At 50.9% G+C, this 24,855-nt stretch overlaps 1 protein-coding gene across 1 annotated transcript; it reads right to left on the reverse strand.

The window, feature by feature from the left end:
• Positions 1-2,226: 2,226 nt before the first annotated feature.
• Positions 2,227-15,954, reverse strand: Efnb1 (ephrin B1). Its single transcript, XM_048336226.1, has 5 exons — positions 15,099-15,954; positions 5,826-6,103; positions 4,844-4,936; positions 4,555-4,680; positions 2,227-4,089 (listed from the first exon to the last, which is right to left on the reverse strand). Exons 1-5 carry the CDS (start codon positions 15,224-15,226, stop codon positions 3,677-3,679), a joined length of 1,038 nt encoding a protein of 345 aa, XP_048192183.1. The 5' UTR covers positions 15,227-15,954; the 3' UTR covers positions 2,227-3,676.
• Positions 15,955-24,855: the final 8,901 nt, after the last annotated feature.

Consider the following 24,855-nt stretch of genomic DNA (forward strand, 5'->3'; position numbering starts at 1 on the left):
CCCGTGGGGGGAGAAAGGGGGTCCAGAACCCCAACAAGGACCACCACCAAAAAATTGACCTAGAGCCAATAAAGTCACAAGCTCTTTGGCCTTCCAGCTCAACAAAGCTTGTTGCTTTAGGGAAACCAAGGCCTGGTTAGCACCTGCTAAGTTTGGTTTCATAGGTGAACCCAATTCCGCCTGCAGAGGAAGCCAGGCAGCCCCAACCTCACCTGAGAAGCATCCTCTATTCCTGACTCACCAAGAGGCTGTGCACAGCTAGGACAGGAAGGAGTGGAGGGCAGGGCCCATCTGGGGCCTACCTAAGGAGGTTCACACCTCCTGCCTCCAGCTAGCCAAGCTTGGTCCCTCCCTGACCCAAGACAGGTGGGAAGGGAATGGGGGTAGGGAAAACTCTTGTTCTTCAAGATTCCCAAGAAACAGGCAATAAGTTGGGGAGTGGAAGAGAAGGGGAGTCACACCACTCACTCTCACTCACTCCTAGTGTAATGAAAGGTCTAGTCTTGAATCCTAATAGCCCAGTCTAGCTGATGTGTATTCTTGGGCAAATTATAGCCCCTAATAGGATGTCTGTTTCTTCCTCTCAAAGGTGAGGCAAATAATTCCCCACCTGCCCTCCTCACAGGGGCATTTTATGAGATAAAATGTGTGTTGGACACTGTGAAACAAGGAATACTAAGTAATGCCAGCAACAGCACCCATGCTGGGCAAGACCAAGTCACAAACACCCTGGGCTGTCCTTGGCCCTCTCCTTCGGGGGTTTTACTTTACATTCCCACACCACACCTTACTCCCTAGACTCCTAGGGACTCCATCTCCCATGTGTCAGCTAGTACCCTGCAAGCGGGGGAGGGCACTAAAGGACTCATCCAACCTGGGTCCAGCTTTTCCTCAGCTGGCGGTACTAATCTGGTCTGAACCAGTCCTAGTTAGAGACCCCCGGCGCAGGCCAGGCCCTACTCTGGGCAGGCAGTCAAACAGCAGAGGCCTCATCTGATCCAGGCACTTCCTTTGGTTAATGAGAAACCAAATAAACAGCCTCTGCCCCAGCTGGCTCCAGCAGCACTCCAGCCAGGCCCAGCCTTGCTCTAGCCCAGCCTCCTCCCTCCTGCCCTGCCCTGCGTTCCCAGGGCTCTCCTCCCCCTTCCTTCTCCATGTGTTCCCCACTTCCCTCAGATCCCTGTCTGCTCCTTGGATGGTTTACTGGGGTTTCCTGCTCTGGATCCCTAACTCACCTTCCCCTTCCTTCCTCATTTCCTCTTTTGCCTTCTTACCCATTTTCAGTTGTGGAATTTCACTTGTTCTCCTCCCCTGACTTATATGTTAGCCATCTTCATGAACAATACCTGTCAAGCCCTACAGGCTACTCCAGGCTGAACTGGAAGGCCCTGGGCCAACCAGCCTGCAACTTTGCTGAAGGATAGAGGCCAAATCATCTTGAGGGCCTCCACTCCATTCTCTGACCTGGGCAAGTTACTCATCAGCCTGTGGGAGAGAGGTTGGGTGCTCAGGGGTGCTCTAGCCTGAAGGCCTCAACTACCAGACATAAGCTCCCAAATATATCATGGTCAGAGCTATGCTGTGGCCCAGCTCTGAAGACAGGAAAGGGAAGTTATTCTGGCTGGAAAGTTAACTGGGCAGTCCTAAAACACCCTCGTACTCAGTGGGCGCAGATGAGGCTCAGCTCTTGGGAAGTTATTTCTATCTACCTCCAGGAGTCCTAAGGCAGGGCAGGGCTGCGCCTGCCAGCAGGTCCAGATCTAGCCCCAGCCAGGTGGTGGCACTACCTGCAGACACACCCAGGTCCCCATGGGAACAACCCCTCCCCCACCAACCCTTCTTCATTGGGTGTGATGCCTGTGGCCAGTGACAGGGTGGGGGGGAGTTGGAAATGGACCTAATTTCATTATATCAGAACAATAGGGCAGAAAACTGGCAGGGGAGGTAAGGCACAGAATGAAGAGCACAGGCACTTGAAATGCCTTGCTCCCCTTGGATAGCCCCCCTCCAGTTCCCCAGACCTATGTGGATCACCCATGATTTGGCTATAGGAAATCTCACACATGTGTGCATGTGCATGCACGCGTGTGCGCACAAACACACGTTCCTGTGCACACAAACTTTCACTCTCCATTCCCCAACACCATGACACCATTTTACACCCAGTTCTCTGTGTGGTTAATTTTTTTTTTAGTTCTCATTTTTTTCTAAGAAAAAAGCAACAAGAAAATAATTCAAAGTTTATACAAAACATCTTTACATTATTTCTTCCAAAAAGACTAGTATTTACACAAATGGCAACAGAAAAACAAAACAAAACAAAACAGAAAAAAACCCTTCCAATTGCCACCTGGAAGGGGCTGGCTGTTCTCCTCTCTCTCCCACCTGGCACTGGGGTGGGCAAGCAGCCAGGAGGCAATGTGGATGGAGGTGGCTGGTAGAAGTCCCACTTCCTTCCTTTCAGGACCAGTTGGGAGTGCCTGCCTGCAAGGTGCACTGGAGTCTGTTAGCAGCCATGCTAGCAAGGAGCAGAGGTCAAAGTGCACTGAAGGTTGGCCCAGCCCCAGGCAGCCTCTTCCTCTTTCCAGGCCTCAGGCCAGGACTGAGGATGAGGAGGGGCAGTGGGAACCAGATTGAGTAAAGGTATCCACTTGTAGTAGAGCCCAGAAAAGAAGCAGGCCACTTGGCTTTATACCCACATAGGTTTCCACCTTGGGCCTGTTTCCCTACCAGGCCAAAGGATGCCAAAGGTAAGGAGAGAATAGGGCAGTGGGGGAACTCTCAGCTCTGCAGGGCAAATAGCCACCTGGGCACCTCACCGTCCTCCACCCCCCATGAGGTCATCTGCCTGAAGCAGCTCCCTTGTTCCCCAGGCAACAGCCAATTAAGACATTAATTACTGTGAGAGTAAGAGAGGCAGGAGATGCCCAAGAATCCCACAGGATGGGATTTTCTTTTTGGTGGAAGGGTGGTAGCCACTATTCCACTGACAGGATCAGCTTTATGGAAGGAGGTTCAGGGGGGGATAGTGGGACACCTTGTCCAGTGGCACTTTCCTCTTCGCTCACTGCCAGGAACAGCCCTGGCTAGCCCTCCCCCACCCCACCCCTGAAGTACCAACGAGTCTATAAAAGAAATGCCATCCTATGCTTCCTGGCTGGCCACATCCTGCCCCAGGCCCCCTTATACTGGGTCATGACAGGCTCAGAAAGCCTGGGGAGGGTTACCTTGTACATTTTTCCATTTTTATTAAAAAAAAAAACAGATGAAAATGAATTGACAGCTTAAAAAAACGAACACAAAAGCATAAAAACAGTGATGATGATAGTGGACAAGCAGTCCTGGGAAAGGGAAAGGGGGGTGAGGGAGGGGGCAGGGCCAGGGGGCTGTCTCCCTGCCTGCTGTCCATCAGTGTCTAACCCTGCCCTCCAAGAAAGGGCGCCCCCACAGAGCCCAAAGGCCTGGCCAGAGGGGGAAGGCACGAGAGCATGGGGATCAGGGGCACAAGCACCCCCCTCCGAAGCCCAGGGGGCAGGAAAAAAGGGGAATTATAAAAGCCAAGACTACAAAACTAAATACAAAGGTGGGCACAGCTGGCAAGGGTAAGGGTGTGGGGAACAAAGGAGAGGTCCATTCAGGCCATCTGTCCCTCGGGGCTCAAAGCCGCGCTGGGCACTCAGACCTTGTAGTAGATGTTCGCAGGGCTCTGGGGTGGCATCTCCTGGACGATGTAGACGGGGTGCCCGTAGTCCCCACTCACCTTCTCATAGTGGGGACAGTAGTTGTTCTCTGTAGTCCGTAAAGGGATGATGATGTCGCTGGGCTCAGTGCCTGCTGTGCCACTACCCCCTTTGGGACTGGCCAGGGTACTGAGAGACAGGGCAGCAGCTCGTTGCTGTGTATGTTTGCGGTGTCGCTTGCGCAGCTTAAGTAGTAGGACCGTCAGAAAGATGATGATGAGGAGGAAGATAACACAGCCAGCACCGACGGCTGCAAACAATGCCACCTTGGAGTTGAAGAAGCTGTCGGCATCCCCGCTGCTTCCCCCTCCTGCACCTGAGCCACTCTTCTCTTCCTGGTTCACAGTCTCTGAGGAAGGGGGAAGGAAAAGGAGGAACAGTTAGCCTGGGGAAGATGACATGGCCAATGCAAATGGCCACAAACAACAGAGATAAAGAAAACAGCCTGGGTTCCTGCTGCCACCCATGTTTGCCAGGAGATACATAGCAGGTCTCAGGCTGGGCTCAGCCTGCATTTCTTTAGACACAGGACAGAGAAGGCAACTGAGAAATGATGACTTCTGCCCTTTAAGAAACACCTGCCTAGGGGTAGGAACGTGTCTTAGCAGTAGAGTGCCTGCCTAGCATGCATGAAGCCCTGGGTTCGATTCCTCAGCACCACATAAACAGAAAAGGCCAGAAGTGGCGCTGTGGCCCAAGAGGTAGAGTGCTAGCCTTGAGCAAAGAGAAGCCAGGGACAGCACTCAGGCTCTCAGTCCCAAGCATCAGGATTGGCCAAAATAATAATAATAACAAACCACCTGTCTATACTCACCATGCTTGCCATCGGAGTCACCCTGGTGACCCCGACCAGTGCCCTGGGTGGCTGTCTTGACAGTATTATCTGCCTCCTTGCTGGGCCGGCTGGTAGTTAACTGCTCAGGTGTCACAGCATTGGGATCTGAGAGCAGGAAGAGAGGTGAGAGTGTGGGACTCTGCTAACATGAATACACTCCATCATACAGTGGCTCAAGAATGGCCTGAATATTGGACCTCAACTACTCCAAGCCTGTGGCCCCTTCCTTCCCTCCCAACATAACCAGTCAGCCCAAGTGAGCATTTACCTTGCCCAACTTTCATGACAATCTTCATAGTGCGTGTACGGCATACACCTCCCTCCCGGTTCTCCAGCCCCTCGAGGCTCCCATTAGATGTTGCTGCAGGAAGAGACCAGAACAGTCAGATGTTGGGAAGAGAGAACAGGTCTGCCATCCTTACCCAGAAACCCCCAGTGCTCCCTCAACAACACTGACATAGAATCATCTAAGGTGACTGGCCTAGAACAGCCACTGGGAATGAAGTGTGGCAAGCAGCTCCTACTTACTCATGAACCCTTCTTCTACCTTCCCTCCATTCCTCCCACTAGGAATAGAGTATCCCAGTTCAGTTCAGCCAGGCCAAGCCCAACCCCCCTCCATGGGCTCTGCTCCTCATAAGCAAGCAATACTAAGGTGTGCCTTGTCACTGGGAGCTGCTTCCCAGAGGCAAAGCAATGAAACTGGCATTATGAAAGGGGCTTTGATAAGCCTGGAAGGAATTCTAGATCAGGGGTAAAGAGAACCCATCTGAAGCCTCAGTCCTTCTTCTAACTCCTTATGTGACCTATGGCAAGAAACCCATCTACCTTTCTGTTTTTATGCTGGGGATGGAACACACAACCTTATACTGTCTAAGCTACTCTTCCAGCCCCTGCTCATCTTTTGGGGCATCAGTTTCCCAAGGAAAAGGCAGAACAACCAGCTGATCCCAAAGGGTTCTGCCAACCTAGCCATTCCCAAGAAAGAGAGAAAGCAACGTGATTGGAGGCCTCTTCCACTCAAGCCCTGGAGCCAAGACAAGCTGGCAAGAGGCCACATGGTGATTGTTGGGGCCAGAATTCCAAGGCCTGTCTGCGACAAGAGCATGCTAGTCTTCAAAGGGGATCAGATCAGACAGGGCTTCAAGTGTGTGAGGTATCATGGCACCACACTGAAGCTCCCACTACTGCGAGGAGGCAGAGAGCTAAGCTTAGGGAGAGAGCCATACAATGGGACTACAGGGACTCACAGGTAATGTAGTAATCGTGGAACTTTTTGAACTCCAGGCCCATGTAGTTGGGGCTGAATTCCTGGAACTTGATGGTAAAGCGGATTTCTTGCTGTGGTCTGTTGCAGGTGACTAGCACGTTGGGGTCCAGCACAGTGCTGCAGGCAGCTGCCTGTTCCGGCCGTACCAAGTATAGCTTGTAGTACTCATACGGCCTCCCTGCTTCTGCTCGGGGACAGATAATGTCCAGCTTGTCTCCAATCTTCGGGTAGATCACCAAGCCCTTCCCACTCAGGAACCTTCCCAGAAAAGAAGAGATGGTCAGCTTCAGGGTTGCAGGGCCCAGGATATCACTGAACCAGGACAATAAACCATGAGCGGCTGGGCTGGGGCACTTTGGTAGGTGAGAGTAGGCCTTCCACTATCCTTCCAACTTCATGTTGGGTGTGGGAGAGAGAAACACACTGCCAGCAGGGTGTGGAAGGGGTGGCCCATAGGCAAGGCTGCCAGGCTTTGAGTGCTTGGCAGGGTGGGGCACTGCCTGGCTGGGGGAGCCCTTTGTCCTAATGTGGCATTTCCGCAGGGGACTGACATGGCCAAATGGGCTGGATACCAAAGTGTCAAGCCCAGGCTGCCTGAAGGTGGCACCTGGACCCCTCCCCCAACAACTCACATACCTTCATGGCTGCTACTACTTATCTACACACACACACACACACACACACACACACACACACACACACACACACACACCACAAGCCCACACATGCCTTAGCTCCTACCCCCGCAGATCCCAGCCAAAGGCTAGGGGAGGCTCAACCTGTCTGGGACCCATGTCTTCCACTTCTCCTCCCCCTTGCTAATCTTGTACATGATGGGAGAGATAAGAACAGACATATCACTCACCGAAGAGATGGGGGTCATGTTTTCTAATCAGATATATATAACCTTACAAATGTCCTACTGGTGACCCCTCCTCCCATAATGCATGAGTTTGAGTTTTCAAACTTGAGTAGCCTCAAGAACAAAGAAAAGGGAGAATGAGTCTAACCTGGGCAAACAGACTATTTTAGATGGGGCCCTAGAACCCCATTCATCACCTCTATCCCACTCCCACTCAAGATCCTTAAAGGAGATAGATGAAGACCTTAAGCTTGGGTTCAGTCTTTAATCTGGGGGAAACAGGAGTGGTTGGTGGCCCAGGACCACCTGGGCATAAGCAAGCACTGTTGCCTAAGCACATGGTAAGAAAGAAATAGAGTCCGTTGGCTTTTTATGACCTTGGGCACAGCAGAGCTAAGAGCAATGTGGTACCATGTTAGAAAAAGGACAGTCTTTGGAGCCAGGTTACAAAGCTAGGCCCTTTCTATCTCTGTGTGCATGATGAGCTGCCTAGCATCTCTGAATTTCACTTCCTTACCTATCAGAGTTGTAAAGGGGAAATCAAAGTGCATGGTCAGCACACAATAGGTACTCATTATGCTTGAAGCCTTCTTAGAAATAACATAGCCTAGTGCCTGTGGCTCATGCCTATAACCCTAGCTTTCAGGAGATTGAGATCCAAAGATCACAGTTCCAAGCCAACTCAGGCAGGAAAGTTAGTGAGATTCTTATCTCTCATTAATTACCAAAATAGCTGGAAGTGGAGCTGTGGCTCAAGTGGTAGAGCGCTAGCCAGCCTTGAGCAAAAGCTCAGGGACAGTGCCCAGGCCATAAATTCAAGCCCCAGGACCCCTTCCCCCAAGAAATACTTTCATGAAGATTTCAGACACTAATACTAAGAGTCCCATCTCATTTTTAGTAGGCTGGAAATAGGAAGAGGTGATACAGTCCTATAGACTATGAAGTCTTATTTGCCCCAGAAAAGAAAATGGTGCACACTCTAGCAATGGTAGCTCGAAGTAACTGCAAGTTACATGTGAGAGTGATGATGAAAAAACAGCTAGGGCTGGAGGCAGTAAGAGAAGACTGATGGATGTTCTGACCACAATGGCCAGAGATGGTTCCATATGAAGGCTAGGAAGAAGGGAGAGGGATGAAATATCAATAGATAACAATAGTAGGCAACAGGGTCTGGGACACAAAACCTAAGGGATGGGAGAGAGTAGAAAGCAACACAAGGGGTACAAAGATCAATTACGTCCACATAGAAAGCCCTTAAGGGCCACCACCAAGCAATGTAGGTTTCATCCCACTGGTTATAAACCCAGAAAGGACAATGGAGGGGGATGAAAATATTGCTCCAAAGCAATGAAGCTAGCCAGTGCCAATGGCTCATATCTATAACCATAGCTACTCAATAGGTTGACATCTGAGGACCAAGGTTCTTAAAGAGCCTGGCCAGAAAAGTCCAAGCAACTCTTATCTACAATGACACAGCAAAAAAAACTGAAGTGGAGGTGTGGCTCAAGTGGCAGGAGTGCCAGCCTTGAGAGAAAAAGCTAAGGGATAGCAGATCCTGAGTTCAAGCCCCAGTATCAGCAAAAACAAACAAAAAACAATGGAGATGTGTGTTGTCCAGTATGCCAGCACATAAAGCCACTATAGTCATCTGGAAAGAGAGTGGTTCAATTTTATGAGTGCCAGGATACAGCAGGGACAAGCACTAGGGCCTACAGGAATCTCTGAGAAATGCTTTCACATTGTTAGACCTCTGTCCTCATCCAAGGAAGATACCTCACTAGAGAGGAGGGAAACTGACCAAGGTAATCAAGTAGATGAAGAAAATCAGCCCTCTCTCAATGTCACGTGATACTCCACTAAGATGAGAGCTGTGATCTTGAGGTATAGGAGGGTCAAAGCCAGAATGAGATGGCTTCTCCCTTGCTCCTTAACTCTTCATCTCCACAAAGGCTAGAAAGGAAGCGAGGATGTAATGGAGGCCCAAATAAACATTTAGGGGTGAATTCCCTTACCCCATTCACCATGCAAAGCTTTCAAATTTCATCAAAGATTCTGTAATTTCCAGAGCCTTGCCTTTTCTACTTTTCAGCGCTTACACTCATTCTGTCCAGATGGCAAGATTAAATTATTTCTAACATCTTAGAGCCCAAAGGGACCTTAAGAGACCCACCCAGTCCAGGATCTTCATAATGTAAGAGGTACTGAAGAGAGATGCACAAATCCAACACAAGCCTAAAGGATGGATTCTCCTTCCTTCCTTCCTTTCTCCCCCCCCCCCCCCCGCCCCGTCTTTCCCTTTTCTCAGTCATGGGGCTTGAATTCAGGGAGAGCCTGGGCCCTTTCCCTGAGCTCTTTCACTCAAGGCTAGAGCTGTACCACTTTGAGCCATAGTTCCACTTTCAGTTTTCTGGTGGTTAATTGGAGATATGAGTCTCACGGATTTTCCTGCCCAGGCTGGCTTTGAACTGCTATCCTCAGATCTCAGACTCCTGAGTAGCTAGGATTATAGGCATTAGTCACCAGCGACCTGATGAATCCCCAGGATTCTAAGAGGACTTCAACACTTTGACGGCTCCTCATCCAGGTGCACCTCAACAAGACATTCAAATGTACCTACATATTGAACATGGAACAGGGAACAGGTCAACTTACCCTTGTAACCTTTTGGCCCCAGATCTCTCAGCAGACATTCATCTGCCCTGTTCACACTCCAGAGCCCTAAATCAGAACAGGGCTTCTCGCTAAGTAAGGGTTCTACCTTGAACCCAGAGACATGGAAAAACAGAGAAAACAGATGTCTATGTGGTGGAGGAGTGGGAGAAGAAAGGACTATTGCCCCCAACACCCCTCAGAGTCTCTCCAACCTCAATAAACAGACTTCATAAATATTCATCAGCTCATTTGCATAGCAGCTGGCAGCAAAAGCTCACCTTCCTCCACAAAAGTGCAAAAGGAAAAGGGGCTTGATGAGATCTGCATCCCTGACCCCAATTCCCCACACTGGTACCTTCTTGGTATCCTCCCCCTAACTGGGAAAACATGGCCTATGGGAAGATTAACAAGTAGCATTGTAGCCACTTAGAATGGAGCCTGAAGCCAGGTACAATGCTAGTGATGCCCTAGAAAGAACCCAATAAACTTCCCTTTTCCTTACCTTACCCCGTTAGGAACAGGAGTATGAGAGAAGAGGCAATCTGTAACTTAAACTTTTTAGGCCCCACCTTTCAAAATCTACTAGCCCCTCTCCCTAGCAAGCCAAGCTTTCTCGCCTGGGGCCACCCCTAGACAAAGCCCTTTTTTTGAAAATAAGCGGAATGACATGGCCCAGCAGGAAGCCTGAAGCAGGTCTCCATGGTAACCTGAGGTCTTCCCTCCTTAGCCTCTGATATCCCTGGGACCCCAGGGAGCCACCCCAGGGAGTAAAAGGACTTGCAGGAGGCAACCTGAATTATTTCAGCTCCTGTCTTTTGGAACTGTCCTTTCCTTTCCTCTTCAGCCCAAATCCATTTGTCCGTCAACCTTTGTACTTAGAAGTACCACTATGACTGCTCTAAAGAATGCTGGCACATGTAAAGTTGAGATAATCTGGTGACAGTAGCCCCCAGGGCCCTGGACTCATCAGAAACCAATGGCTCTCACTCTCTACCTCATACATGTTTTGTCCAGATGGGCCCTTCTCCCATCCACATGTGACTTACAGGGGCAAATTTGTGGCTGGGACAGTCATGGCCAGAACCCTGTCCACTTGCCACCAGGTCTTTACTTCCTTCTCTCCGCCCTTTCCTTGGGCGCTAGTGACTTGTGGTCAGAGAGAGGCCAAAGGGCGAGTATGATTCCCAAGTTGTCTAAGTCTAAGTTTGATAGAAGACTCTAGCCTTGATTTAGTGGCCTCACCACTACTGGGCCTGTACCTCCAGGGTAGCGAGACTAGTGGAGGGCAGACCCCAAGCCAGAACTCAAGTCTGCTCTCATCCCAGCTAGGGTGGGGATCCCCCAAATTAAAGGCTCCTCTTTCACTCCCCCAGCTCCACCCAGCCCCCGAGGCTGCAGGAGCAGGCTTGGCGTGTCCCAGCAGTGCCCGCCCAGGCGTGGGTGGGCAGGAACAGCAGCTAGATCCTGGCACACACACAGCTCTGTGGAAGGCAGAGAGGAGAGTCCCAGAGGAAGTCACCCTCCCCACCTATGTGAACTATGCCCTCTCCTCTTCCTCTTCTCACCTGGCCAAAGCCAGTGTGCTAGAGGCTGAACACCCACCCTTACCCACCCATTGTCTGCTTTGGTGGGTGCGAGAGGAAGAGATAATCAAACCAGAGAGAAACTAAGGGAGCTTCTCAGACCTGGCAGTGGTGAGATCACCTGAGCAGGCTTCTCTAAGTAAAGTTAAATGAAGCTGGAGAACTTCTAGCCTTAAACTGACAGGGCTTGAGTCACAGTGCTCACTCACTTGTGAGGTGAGAGGGAGAACCCAGGGGCAGCAGGGAGCCACTGCCTCTTCCCAAACCCCACCTTATATTCCTGTCTCTCCAGATCCCAAAGCAGCAGGATGGGGTGGAAAGAAGCAGCCCAGATCATAACACTGCTCACTTTAAACAAGTCATTTCCCTCTTCTGGGCCAGTGCTTCCTTATCTGGAAAATGGGGCCAATACCTACACTTCTAAGGTTGTTGGGAGACTCCAATGAGGTCATAGACGAGGATGTACTGTAAGTAGCACAAAGCTGCCTTCCTATTACTTAGCACATCAGCCACACGGTATCATTTAAGCTGAAAGTGCTCACATTCCCAGGCTGCTAGCACCCAGCCCCAAAACCACTACCACAGAAACCCACTTGGGAAGAAGGGCTTCTACAGTCCACAGGGATTTCAAAATGTAGCTGTTGAGTATCCCCCACTTCATTCCCTTTATAACACTCCTCCAAACCTGAGTTCTCATAGCAACCACAAGCCTCCTAGCTAGCAGACTCTCCCCCTAGTCCTAACCCCTACAAACAGTGATGCAAAAGACCCACCCATCCCCATTCACCTGGCTTAATGAGACAACCCAGAGCCTAAAAGGAAGAAAGCGAACCCACCCTGGCTTTCTGCCTCACAGGCCTTTCTTACCCTTGTCTGGCTACCCTGTGTGAGGCAGGGAAGCAAACCAAGGGTACAGGGTATGGTAGAAACCTCTCGGTTCTCGGCCCGCTCAGGCCCCCACCTGTAGCCAATCAGCCAGAATAGAAGAGGTCAGGTCTCTAAGCACCCTGGAAAGGGGCCCCCTGAGTTGGCCTCCCCAGGACTATGAGCTAGAACAGCTGGGAGGGGGCTGGGACCAAACCCTTCAACTTATAACAGGCAAACATGGGTTGGGGTCTGCAGCTGCCCCCTCCCATATTAAGTCATGGGTCCTGGATGCCAAGCTGAACCCCCAAGGCCGCCCCAGTAAGGAAGGTTTGTAATGTGATCTCAGCATGGTGGGGGAACCTGAGTGGGAAGCAGGAAGGGGTCAAAATGGGACTGAAACTGAACTATAGCAGCTGGACGTGGCTGAGGACTCAAGTGTGAGGCTTGCCGGCTGCCCAACCCCCTCCTCCTGCCCCGAGGAAGAGGCTGGGGGAGGAGGCCATCCTGGGACCACTTAAACCACAGTCACCCACCCAGGCCAGCAGGAATATACTCTGCTTTCTACCAAACTCCAGTCAGGACCAAACCCATCTCCCTACTCTGCACTCTTGGGGTGAATTTGACAAGAGGGGCCCAGGAGGCAGAATCCGCCACCCAGAAAATACCACCCTAGAAGGCCTCAGCACCAATTTGAGAGAAAGGGTGGGAGGCTTCCTTCTGGATCCCCTACCCAGTTAGGGTTGGAGCTTTCAAGTGCCTTGGAACCTGGAAGCAGACCCCTAGCCCCACCACTTCTTTATTTTGATTTTTTTCCCAAGGAGGAAGCAATTAAGCAGAGTTTATAGGCACTAAGAGATTTTTTGGGGGGAGGGGGATGCCAGTTCTTGACAGAGCTGAAGAGAGAGACCAAAAGCCAGAAGAGGAAGAGGGGAGGGAAGAGAGAAAATGAGCCTGCGAGGGAGAGCACGGGCATGTGCAAGAAACAAAAGGACTTGAGAAAAAGAAGCCGAGAGTGACTAAGAGTGAGAGGGAGTGTGAAAGAGCGAGAGCTGAGAGCTGAGCTGGAGTGGGGAGGTGAGCCGGCACTCAGAGGGTATGAGAAGGCGATCCACACACCCAGGTCTGGGCCTGAGAGGGATAACTCACTCGGGCAGGAGGTTTAGGGGAGAAAAGACAGAGACTTGATTGGAAAAGCTGTGGCAGCAGCTTGCGAGTTGGGCATGGTGGCACAAGCAGCCCCCAGAGCCCAGGGGAAAGGAGGGCAGTGCTTCCCTCCCGTCCTTTCCCACCTTGCACCAACACATACAGCAGAGGACGGCTGCATTCCAGACCCCTGAGCATAGATGAACTCTGAAGGGGTGGAGAGCGCACCAGGATGAGTCCTGAACATTTCCAGAATCTTCTGTTACAGGATGGAATTCAGGCAGGTTCTACAGAGTCGCCCCCAACACCACCCCAGGATGCCTGTTCCAAGAAGAGGGGATACACCTCCCACCCAAAACCTATAAATGGGTCGAAAGCACTAGAGGATCTAAACACAAAAAGGGAGAAAGCTCAGAGAGATCTAATTTCTCCCAGCACCCTTGACTCTGCAGGAAGGCTCTTTTCCAGCTGTGGAACTGCTTGCTATCTCTGTTTAGAGACCAAAGAGAGCAATTAGGTCACTCCCATGAGCCCCTAGGATGGGCTACCCGAGGCAGATTGCAACTCTCCAGGCTCCACAGCATTTCTAGCCTCCACCCTTACAGGGAAGAAGCTAGCGCTGCTAAACGTTTGCCCCTGGCCTTTGCAGCCTCAGGTTCCCCAACTATTTTGGGCCCTCATAGTTAAAGTATTGTACCCAAATCCGTAGACACAAAATTGTTGCCAATCCTTTTCCTTGTTAGCCAAGCAGAGCCCTCTACCCTGATCCTGCTTTAAGCATCTCCCCCATCCTACCTTAACCCAAGGGGGAGAGGACCAAAGAAGCTGACTTGTCCCACTCCAGGACTGAGATATGCACCCCTTGCCCAAGAAGAGAAGGCCACCAGGAGCTGGTGGAGCAAGAGTGGTCAAGAAGAAAAGTCCAGATACAGAAATCAGAGCATAGATGGGACAGGTCAAGCCCTTTTCAATCCCAGTTTCCCGCTAAACTGGGGTTGTTCACACATTGCTGGGACCTCCGGAAAACAGGGAAGAAGAGCAATTTTTGTCCCTGATCCAACTCAAGTCCTGGATGCCAAAAGAGGAAAAAGGTCCAGAGGTCACTACAACAGCCCAGGCGGCTCCTCAGCAGCCCAGAAACCACTGAGCCACCGCCCTGAAAGGTGTGTGTTGTTCGGAGGTGGGGGGAGAGTTATGAGTGGGTTAGGAGAAGAAAGAAAGGATTTCCTTTATACTGCTGTCCGTCCCCCCCCCCCCCCCACAACCCTTTGCAGAAAGCTAAGAACAGCTTCCCAATCTGAGGGACTTAAGGGTGGGAGGGGGAGCAAAGGGACCTGTCTGGGCCGGAATCTCTCATTTCCCACCAACCTCCCTCGCTGGCTCCATAGTCTCTCTCCGCTAGACAGGCCCTCGAAGCAGCTCCGCGGCCGGCTCCATTGGACCCCCGACGGGCGCCGGATCGAACCCCCCGGCCCAAACAACCCCTCTCTCACTCCGCCCCTCTCCACCAGCCGCCTTTGTGAGCCTGGGAGGAGCGCCCGCCTTTCTACCGCTCAAAGAAGGCGGGGGGGGGGGGGGGGATGCAAAGGGAAAAGGCAGGGAGGCAAATAGCGAAGAAAGAAATGAAAATGCGGAGACGGAGAGGGGACCCTGGCGCTGCCACTTGGCCCAGGCCAGGCTTTGGGGTCCAACGCCGCATTTTCTCCACACCTAAGCAAATGAGGAACTTGTGTGTGGCTCTTCCCCCCTCCCCTGCCCAGGTCAAGCTCGCCCCCTCCCTCGAGCTGCTCTCACCGAACCCCACCACGTTCCCAGGGGCCTCAAAAGGGGCTGCGTTGTCTCTCCCACACTGAGGTCCTCATCTGCCTGATGCGACCATCTCGACACTCAAGTCGAGACTTGTGGAAGCAAGGGCTGGGAAGCTGAGGGGTCACAATCCAGCTCAGTAACCCCCACCACCCCACCCCACCCACCCGGACGCACCCAGCCTCGCCTGCACGCAAGAAAACACTAGGAAAAAAAGCCAGCGACAAAATAGGGCGCCACTCTTCTGAATGCCTCCCCACATACACTCGGAGGTGCGCAGCCTCACCCCCAAAGGGGGGTGCCTCCCACTCCCTGGGACCAAAGCAGATAAGTTACTCACTTGGGGTTGAGGGAGCTCCAGGAAACGGGCTCCAGGTTCTTGGCCAGCGGCGTGGCCAGCCGACACAGTGTCAACACGACCATCGCCACAAGCCACTTGCTGAGCCAACGCTGCCCAGGCCGGGCCATCTTCCTGGGGGCAGACGCACTTAGGGATCCCCTGGCGCTTCCTCACCAAAGCTCGCGTCGTCTGCTCGTGCCGCGCTGCGCTCGCTGGGAGCCACTCAGGCGCCCATCCTCCGTATCTGCCCTGCCGGCTTTGGTGTCGCTCTCCTCCACCCGGCCGGCCAGGAGGACTCACTGGGCAGGCGCCCCCAACCCTGGCATGGGCTGCGGCCTCCGAGGGCTTGGCGCCCCCGGGTGATCCCGCCTGATTCCGCTCGGCTCCCCGAGACTGTTTGGGACTCCGCGCCCTCTTCCCGATGGGGTCTCCCCGCCGAGGATTCGTTGGCGGTCCAGACGCCTTGATAGTCCCGGGATTGATACCCCTGGGAAGAAGCTGGGGTCTCCTGAAAACACGGGCTCGGTCCCCAGGCTCCCGATTGTGTTGCCCTGGCACGGGCTCCGTTCCTCCGTGCCACACTGGGACTCTGGACTGTCCACCCCTCGACAGCTTCTACTTCAGCGCGGGCCCCCGCTTAGTATACTTAAAAGACCAAGGAGTCAGTGCCGAACCAGCCAGTCCCATCAGTTTGCGCCTCCAAAACCTCGGCCCGGTATCCCGGCAGCCCCGTCACCGAGTGCTTCCCTCCCCGGCGTTTAGCCTGAAGGTCTGCGGCCAGAGTGAGTCGCACACACCTCTCACTGCTGTCCAGCGCGCATAGACTCCCTCCGCCGCCGCCGAGCTTTCTACTCTCCAGCTCAGGCGAACGCAAAGCCAACCCTGCTCTGCCTAGCCAATAGTAAGCTCCAGAATGGGGTCCTTGCCCCACACCACGCCCCCAGAGCATGAAGGGGGCGTGGCTTCGGGGAGCTCTTAAGGACGCCGTGCTCCTGATGGCACCAATCTCAGTGTGTGCGGCTCTTGTGGTTATGATTGCCTCTCGCTTCCCAGAGCGCTCTGCCGTGGGAAGTTGGCGCTTCTCAAGAGCTGCAGGCCTACTTCCCTCACGTCTGGTCAACAGCCAGGCCTACTGGCCTAGGCCAGACAAGCCTTATTCCATGTGCGCTCGAGAAATTAGAGTACTTCCGCACCAATAAACGCCCTGAAAATCCTTTTCTGTACCCACTCTATGGCAAAGATGGCCTGTGAGCTCCCTGTCCAATATCACTCAGGGCTCTGGTGACCTTTTCAATTTTGGCCTACAAATACACTATCTTCTTGTCCTAAACCTAACAAAATAAGAGCTTATGGATGGGTACTTGTTAAGATGAAGTACTGGTGGGAAACAAATCCTATCTGCTCTCCATCCACATAGAAGCTTTGTGGGCTTTCCTTCCATCCTTGAGATTCACCGTTGGCATGCCCTGAACTGAATAAAAGTGGTAGCACTAAGTGGGGGAAACTGAGTTTTTCTGCACTTGATACCAGGCGTTTAGATCTTTGAGAGGAACCCTCGAAGAGCACACATTTCGATTCCTATCTGATATGAAAGAATGTACATGACCCTAGGATAAGCAAAGGTGCCTCTATAAAGAAAGATAAGCTTGAGGGCTAAGAGGGAAAGGGTCAGGGCAGGAGCCTTTTAAGAGAGCAAAAGCATACATCCTGGCCTGAGATGCCCGGAGTCCAGTTTTCCCGGCCTCACCATCTGGGCCTTTGTCTCCCAGCCCTGGCCCATTCTCTCCGCCCCTCCTTGCTCCTTTGCTTATAACTTGGCTCCATCCCATAGCTCAGACCCTCCCGGTCTGACCTACTCTCTCTCCTTCCTTAGGCCCCCAGCAGAGACACTCACGTGCTAATGTCTCCCCCTGCTGGTTGACTGTAGACCTGCAGGCACTTGGAACAACCCTGAAGCTCACAACCAGAGTGACACATGCAAGCCTAGCATACCTAAGAGCTGCATAAAAGCAAGACTGGCATACCTAAGCCAGAGTTTAAATATAAGACCTAAGACAAGGGCGGCATTGTCAACATTCGCCATCTGGTGTCAGGAGGATGGTGAAAATGGGAGAAAGATCCGGGTTGAAGGTTAGCTTTGGGGCTGCCAGGGACAGAAGTCTCTCAATTGCTAGGTTTTGTTGTTGTGATTGTGGATTTTTTTCGGGGGTGGAGGGTGGGGAGTTGGTGCTGAGGCTATAACCCAACCCCTCAGGCTTGGTGGACAAGGGCTCTACCACTGAACTAAATCCTCAGTTCACCTTCATGCTTCATTGTGGCGATAACTCCTTCAGCCATGGCCGCATTCGGTCCAAGGGCCAAATAAGACTGGAAAACATTTTGCTACAAGATAAAATGGACACACATATGCTTCTCATCAGCTTCCCATGACTTGTATACCTGAACTGATAATTTTGTATCAGTGCTATAATAGCCAAATATCCCTTACAGCTTCAATGCTTTACCACCTATTTGCAGTTTTATATCCATTTTATCTCCCTTGTTGGGAGACTGTGCTACTGAGTTTCTCATGACACCATATGGTGATGCCTTTGGCGATAGAGGAGGACCCCTATTTTTTGGGGGGGGGATAAAATGGAAGAATCTGACCTCTTTTTGTTAGAGACAGCCTTGAGGGTGAGATGACTCTGGGTAGACAGGGAGGAGCAAGAGCTGTCTAGAATTTCCCACTCCCAGCTGGGGAGTAAGCAAGAAGAGATATGAACAAGAAGGTACAAGGACACAGCAAATAGTCCAGCTGGGAGATTAGGATTCTTGGCATGCACACCAGGACATCACAATTTGAATAGTGAAAGCAGCCTGCTGCTTACTGAGTGCCTACTGTGTGTCAAGAGCCACCTTAGGTTCTTTTCCTTTATAGCTTGTGAGTTGACTTCCATGATTCCCACTTTACTTAAGGAGAAGGGTGAGGAAGAAGTGAGCCATCTAAAATCACTGAACTGATCAGTGAGGGAAGCGGGATTTAACTCCTGCCATCTTAGTCCCCATACATTGTGCTCATTCCTCTGTACCATACTAATGGCACATTTCCAGGTCCTTTTTGCTTTCTTGTGTGTTTGTGTTATTCATTCCAGATTAAAATCTCGTTCCTACCTGACAAGCAGCAGCCTTATAGAATGACCACGACTGTATTCATAGCCTTCTTGAAGGTTATTATGACTGAGAAAAATATATATATATATCCCTGCCCATAGGCCAAAGTTTTGAAGTAGGACCACTGCCAATCCCAGAACTGGCCTCAGATATTCTCTTTCTGTCTCTGTCTGTCTCTGTCTCAGTCTCTGTCTCTCTCTCAATAGTTCACATGCTCTGTGCTCCTGGAGAGAGCAGCCCCCAACCAAGCATAGGATAAGGGTGATGTGGCTTGGCTGCCAGACTCAGGGAACCTGGGCAGACAGAAGTAATTCCTGAGTGTGCCAACAGCTAATCCTGGGTGGGGAAGGTGGCAGAGGAAAGGAGAGGACTCTATGTCCAGGCCTGCTCCTCACACTGGCCACCCCTGCTCATGGCCCAGCCTTTCTGCCTCAACCTGCCCATGCTAACTAACCACAGGGGCCTCAGGAGCAAAACCCTACCTCCTCCCTGCCACAGCCATGGCCAGTGATTCCAAGTTCCCACTCTCACCTCACCCTGGCAGTGCCTCAGATATCATGATTCAGGCCCCTGAGGTAGGGAAAAATGACTCTCTAGGGAAGCCTGAGAGAGGAGGTCAAAACCCATGGGGGGTGGTGCCCTCTCTTACCTAAGCCTCACCTGTTCCACTGTCACCCTTCCCAAGAGTTCCAGGTCAGTGTGTGTGCATGCACACACACACACAGAGCCAGACACACACACACACACACACACAAGATTCATGGTTACTGAATGCTAGTCCTGTGTTGGTTTCTGAGCTGAGCTGGTGCTGGTGCCTCACTGAGCCTCCCCATTTGAGAATGCTAAGCATTGAAGTCCATGGGGAGGGAGGGCACTCATAGGCTCTGGTATGGAAAACATGTGGCTCCTGCAGGAAGTTTCAGGTGCCGTATTATCTCCTAGAAAGCTATAGAGAAGTTATTTTGAAGCTCAGCTGCCTACATGAAAGGCAGCAGGGACCAAACTTCAGATCCAGGGAGTCACTCTTCCTTGGGCAAGGCACCTCCTGTGGTTGTGCTTCTGTTACTGTCTGTATCCCGAGAGCATCCTCTGCCGCGAAGGACCATGCCAAGGACTGAATGAGATAATGCACATGAAAGGCTTAGCATGGGGCCTGGCCCCACCATGGTGCTTACTAAATGGAAACTCTTATTCTTCCACAGAGCCTCCCACAGAGACACTCACATCCCCAGACACGCACGTTTGCACCCGTTCACACATGCTCTATGTGCCACACACGCATATTTTCCAGCTCCTTAGCTTTCTTGCACTTGAGGACCAGCTCACAGCAGCCTCTCATTGATTGACCCCCCCTTCCACACCAGCTGATAAACCTGAGCTTTACCTTCGTGCAACTTAGAATCTTTACCTTGGCCTTGACCTCTCTCTAGCTGCCTTGTACTTGCAGACACAAAGGACTGAAGCCACTCACTCACTCAATGCCACACAATCAGGTACAAATCAGGATTCCAACCGGGCCCATTTGGCTAAAGCACTTGGATTTTCATACTGGTATCCCAGGGTTCTGGGACACCCAGAAAAGCAGGCTGCTGGCTCAAGGGCCAATCAATAGGGACAGCCTTCTGTGAATGTCTCAGTCACCTCTGGCCACCCCATGTCTCCTGTCTTTCCTCTAGAAGGCCCCCTGCCTACCTGTCTGCACCCTTCCAGAGCTATACATATCCACTGTGGCTGGCTGGTGCATCAGCTTTATATCAGGGTGGTGGTATGGCTCAAGTGGTAGAGTTCAAATCCCACTCCTCCCCCCCCAAAGACCATTATCATGGCAATGTCCCAGGTGTTATTTTTGGTAGACTTTGTATAGAGATGAAAAAGATGAGGCTCCAGGCTCAATCTGGTTGTGTCCCTTACTGCCACCAACTCTTCTGTACGTACAAAGTCTAATATTGCTTACTTAGCTGATTCTCTCACCCCCATTCTTCCTTCTTCTCCCACTTGCTTACAAGATGAGCTTAGTGGGGCTCTTAGCACCACCAGGCTTCCTTCCACCACCACAATTCTCTCACTTTCCTTTCCCCCAGGTCACTCAACATCCTAGGTCAATCTCAGGGCAAGTACAAGGTGGGACCCATGTCTTCTCCCCTGCCCCTCCTCCTTTACCCACCATGCCCTAGAGCTAAGGCAAATGGAACCTCAAGGAATGGGCTGGGAAAATAATGGGTAGTTCCAAGAGCCAAAGGTTCCGGCACACTCCCATTTTTTGATGGGTTCATCCTCACCTTCATTCAATCCCCACCCTACCAGCAGGCCTGATTTACGGGTATTTAGATTAGAGACAGCCTTCATTTGCTTGGTGCCGGATTGCTCTTGGGTCAAGCTGATGGCTAGATAACAAAGGGGGTGAGAAAGGCTCCTGTCTCTCAGATGGGCTCAGTCCCTTTTCTACTTTCTCTTTATCCCCTCCTCCTGTCCCTTTGCCCCTATCCTGGACTCCTAGACATCTGTTCCAATCCCTCAGGCCCTCTTCAGGCAAATGGCCTTCCCCTGCCTTTGAAAATGTCCTGGATAGGACAGTAGAGAGCCTGGGCATGGCTTGGAGTGCATGACAGGTGGAAAGGGCTATGAACTGTGTCTGGGACCTGGACTCTTCATCTTTGGGCAGTCCTGGCTCTTGTGTTTCACTGCTCTGGGCTGACCTTTACCTATATTCCCTCTGACTTGTCTGCTCACTGGTCCAGCCAGCCATTGCCTGGGCAGGAAGGCGGGATGGGGGGAGCCTGCAGCCCACTTGTTACTCCCTCTCTCTAGTTACCTGGGGAATGCACCAGGAGAGGGCCAGGCCATTCATCAGTGTCAGGCACTAAGAGATTTGGGGGAGGGGAGCAGCAGTTGCGCCCACCTGACACTGACCTCAGCCTAGTTCCTTATCTCAGGGGCTAATAGGCCAGCAAGAGGGTACTAAAGACTGGAGAAATAGCATCTTGCCACAGACCTACTTATGGCCCTTTAGTAAACACACTGGACATGTCAGTCAGGCCTTACCCACACAAGGGATAAGGTTCCCAAGGAGGAATAGCTCCAGCTGGACAGACTCGGGAGCAGAAGAAAGGAATGGGGACCTGCCTCAGTATCGCTCAGGCCCTCCTAACAACCTGCACCCAGACAGGCCATGAACCTTTGGGAGCATCCTGAGGACAGACAAGGGACTAGACCCAGCTGGCTAGATAGATACCTACTGGCAGATATATGGCACCCACGCCTGCCATCTTCCAGCTACCCTTGAACCAAGTCAGTCAAGGCCACTGACATTGAAATCTCCCTTTCATGCTTACAACGGAATCTAGCTTGGTTTTGAACAACCTTCTTAGCCCTGCCAGAAAGGTCCTAGTACCTGAACTCAGTGTACCTCTCCACAAAAGCCAGTTTCTTCTAGGTTTTCAGTCTCCCCAACCAGTTCTCCCAGGTCTCCACCTCCCGGGTAGCCAGGGAGGGAGTGAGGTGAGGCTGATGCTCTGATGAACTTCCAAGTGACAAATGATTCTGCATTTTCCTGGGACACAGAAATCCCCCTGGCCTGAATTTTGTTGTCTTTTACAGCCCCTTGTGGATATAGAGCACAGCCAATGGCTACCTGTGCCTCATAGAAAGGCTGGGTGTGGAGAGAGCAAACTTTCTTCCAGGAATAAATGTACTGGGCAGAGATGTAGGTAGAGAGGAAGTCTCTGAGTGAAGAAAGCACCTGAGGGGAAAAGGGCTCCAAAGACTCAGATGGGTCTCAGAGGTGGAGAAAGACCAGCTTTGGACTTGCCTTTAAAATCAAAGAGGAGTTGGACACTGGTTGTTCATGCTTGTAATCCTAACTACTCAGGAAGCTGAGATCTGAAGATCACGGTTTAAAGCCAGGCCAGGCAGGATATTCAGTGAGATTCTTATCTCCAATTAACCATGTAAAAACTTGAAGTGCAGCTGTGGCCCAAAGTGGTAGAGTGCTAACCTTGAGCAAAAAAGCCCAGGGAGCCCAGGCCCAAAGTTCAAGCCCCGCTATAGAAACAAACAAAAAAAATCAAAGGAGTCCCTAAGGAAATCTTCTCTGGTAGCCTCTCTATTCCTCAATCTCTGTTGCCCTCTAGTGGCCAGGTCAATACTTTCAGCGCTGAGCCTAGTCTTCCCAACAGGAATCAGGATGCATCCAGCTTTTCAGTGCTGTCTTGGACTGAACAAAGCTAGGAACAACTTGCTTTCTCTTCATTCTCCCTCCCAAACTAAAAAGTCAGTCTACTGCTAGATGCCAGTGGCTCATGCGTGTAATTCTAGCTACTCAGAAGGCTGAGGTCTGAGTACTGCAGTTCAAAGCTAACCCAGACAGGAAGCTCTTATCTCCAAATAACCACAAAAAAGCTAGAAATGGAGGTGTGGCTTAAGTGGTAGTACACTAGCCTTGAGAACAAAAGCTCAGTGACAGCACCCAGGCCCTGAGTTGAAGCCCCAGAACACACACACACACACACACACACACACACACACACACACACAGTCAGTCTATGCAAGTTATCTTTAAACACTCACTTTCAAGTAGCCTTCTTTTGGGCTCCAGATCCTGACAATGCTGCCTGGGGTCATCATTTGCATTGTTATTATTTGAATACACACTAGCCAGAAGCAGAAAACGGAAACTATTTCTCCCTTCCACACGCCCAAGTACAGGCATGGGCATTCAGATTACATTCCGCAAATGCTAAGGGTGGTGGTGGCAGTGACAGCCACCATTTATTGAGTATCTACTACAAGTAATTTATAACCATGTTGTCACAGAACATTCATTTTATATACAGATGAGGAAGCCATAGCTGTCAGGAGTAATTGGAATGACATCACCTGTCTAGTAAAGAAGTGGAGCCCAGCTGTTTGAGGTGCACTCCAAGCCACAAACACTAGTAGCTCCTATGTGACAGAAAATACTGGAAAGGATATGAGATGACTATGGCTTAGCTTCTGACAAACATGACATGGTGTGGGTCTCAGCCATGAGCTGTATTTTATTTGGATAATAGATGTTCTTCTTTGCATACTGCAATTTTCTCCTCCCTCCTAGCCCCAGGGCGTTCTTCTCCAGTTTGGTTGTTTAGCAGAAGGCAAACTTCCCAGTTCAGATAGCCAGTCTCCCAGATCCCCTCACACAAGGAAGCCATGACAAAGTACATTATTCCTATAGAGTGCTCACCTAGCTGGGTGCCGGTTGCTCACAGATGTAATGCTAGCTACTCAGGAGGCTGATATCTGAGGATCGCGGTTCCAAGCCAGCCTGGGCAGGAAAGTCCACGAGACTCCTCTCCAATTTACCTGCACATAACCATAAGTGGTGCTGTGGCTCAAGTGGTAGAGTGCTAGCCTTGAGAAAAATAGCTCAGGGCCAACACCCAGACCCTGTGTTCAAACCCCAGGACCAGCACAAACATACAAAAAGAAACCATTGCTGGCTATCACTAGCAGTATGGACTGTTGTGCTGCCTGATGCTAGAAGAGAGGAGAGACACCTCTGAGTGATGCCCTTCCCCCTGTTTTCTAGTCCTGGGGCTTGAACTCTGGAACTGGGTGCTGTCCCTGAGCTTCTCTGGCTCAAGTCTAGCACTGTATCACTTGAGCCATAGCACCACTTCTGGCTTTTTCTGAGTAATTTTTGGAGATAAAAGTCTCACAGACTTTTCCTGCCTTGTCTCACTTTGAACTGCAATTCTCAAATCTCAGCCTTCTGAGTAGCTAGGATTACTGGTGTGAGCCACTGGTGTCTGGGTTTTATTTTTTAATTTAAATTTTATTGTAAAGGTGATGTACAGAGGGGTTACAGTTACATAAGCCAGGCAATGAGTACATTTCTTTTCAAACAGTGTTAGCCCCTCCCTCATTTCACCTACTTTATTCCCCTCCTTCCTCCCTCAAGTTGTAAAGTTTATTTCCAACACAGTGTCTAATGAGTATCACTGCTGAATCAGTTCACCCTTTGTCCCATCATTTCTGTGATTCCTGTTCTCTTCCCCAATTCAGATAAATATATACAAGACAAAGGATACAGAAATAAGAAACAATGACAACAGGGAATAAACCAAAGGGGAAAAACAGAAAGAAAGAGGAAGGAAGGAAGGAAGGAAGGAAGGAAGGAAGGAAGGAAGGAAGGAAGGAAGGAAGGAAGGAAGGAAGGAGTGCAAACAGTACAATAAAACCCTGTTTCCATTTCTTGGAGTTCATTTTGATAAGCATCCTTTTGTATGTGCATATGCACATAGCTATTAAGCCATTGTGATTCTCTCCTAAGAATATCCTTGACATAGTCTAGTTCTTACAAATGAGGGAAAATATGCACCCTATGTTTCTTTGGGTCTGGCTTACTTCACTTAACATAATTTTTTCCAAGTCTTTTCCAATTCCTTACAATTGGGGCAATGTCCCTCTTTCGGATGGAAGCCAAGAATGCCCCCTTTATTCTATGCACATGGTCAGCAAGTGTATTTGAGTAGAGGGGGCTTCCCCGCCCCAAATCTTGCCATTTCCTTTTCTTTCTTCTTTTGGTTGGAGACTGAGACTCAACTCAGTACCTGATGCTTTCATT

This window comes from Perognathus longimembris, chromosome 28 (genome assembly GCF_023159225.1).
Source record: "Perognathus longimembris pacificus isolate PPM17 chromosome 28, ASM2315922v1, whole genome shotgun sequence".
In the NCBI taxonomy this organism is placed as follows: domain Eukaryota; kingdom Metazoa; phylum Chordata; class Mammalia; order Rodentia; family Heteromyidae; genus Perognathus; species Perognathus longimembris.

Bases quoted from the DNA above. Each gene is read 5' to 3' on its own strand.
- Efnb1 (XM_048336226.1), bottom strand. From the start codon at position 15,226: ATGGCCCGGCCTGGGCAGCGTTGGCTCAGCAAGTGGCTTGTGGCGATG. The intron at 4,681-4,843 runs GTAAATGCTCAC...TCCTGCTCTCAG, and splicing joins TGTCATGAAAGTTGGGCAAG to ATCCCAATGCTGTGACACCT. The intron at 4,090-4,554 runs GTGAGTATAGAC...CCCCTTCCTCAG, and splicing joins TGACTCCGATGGCAAGCATG to AGACTGTGAACCAGGAAGAG.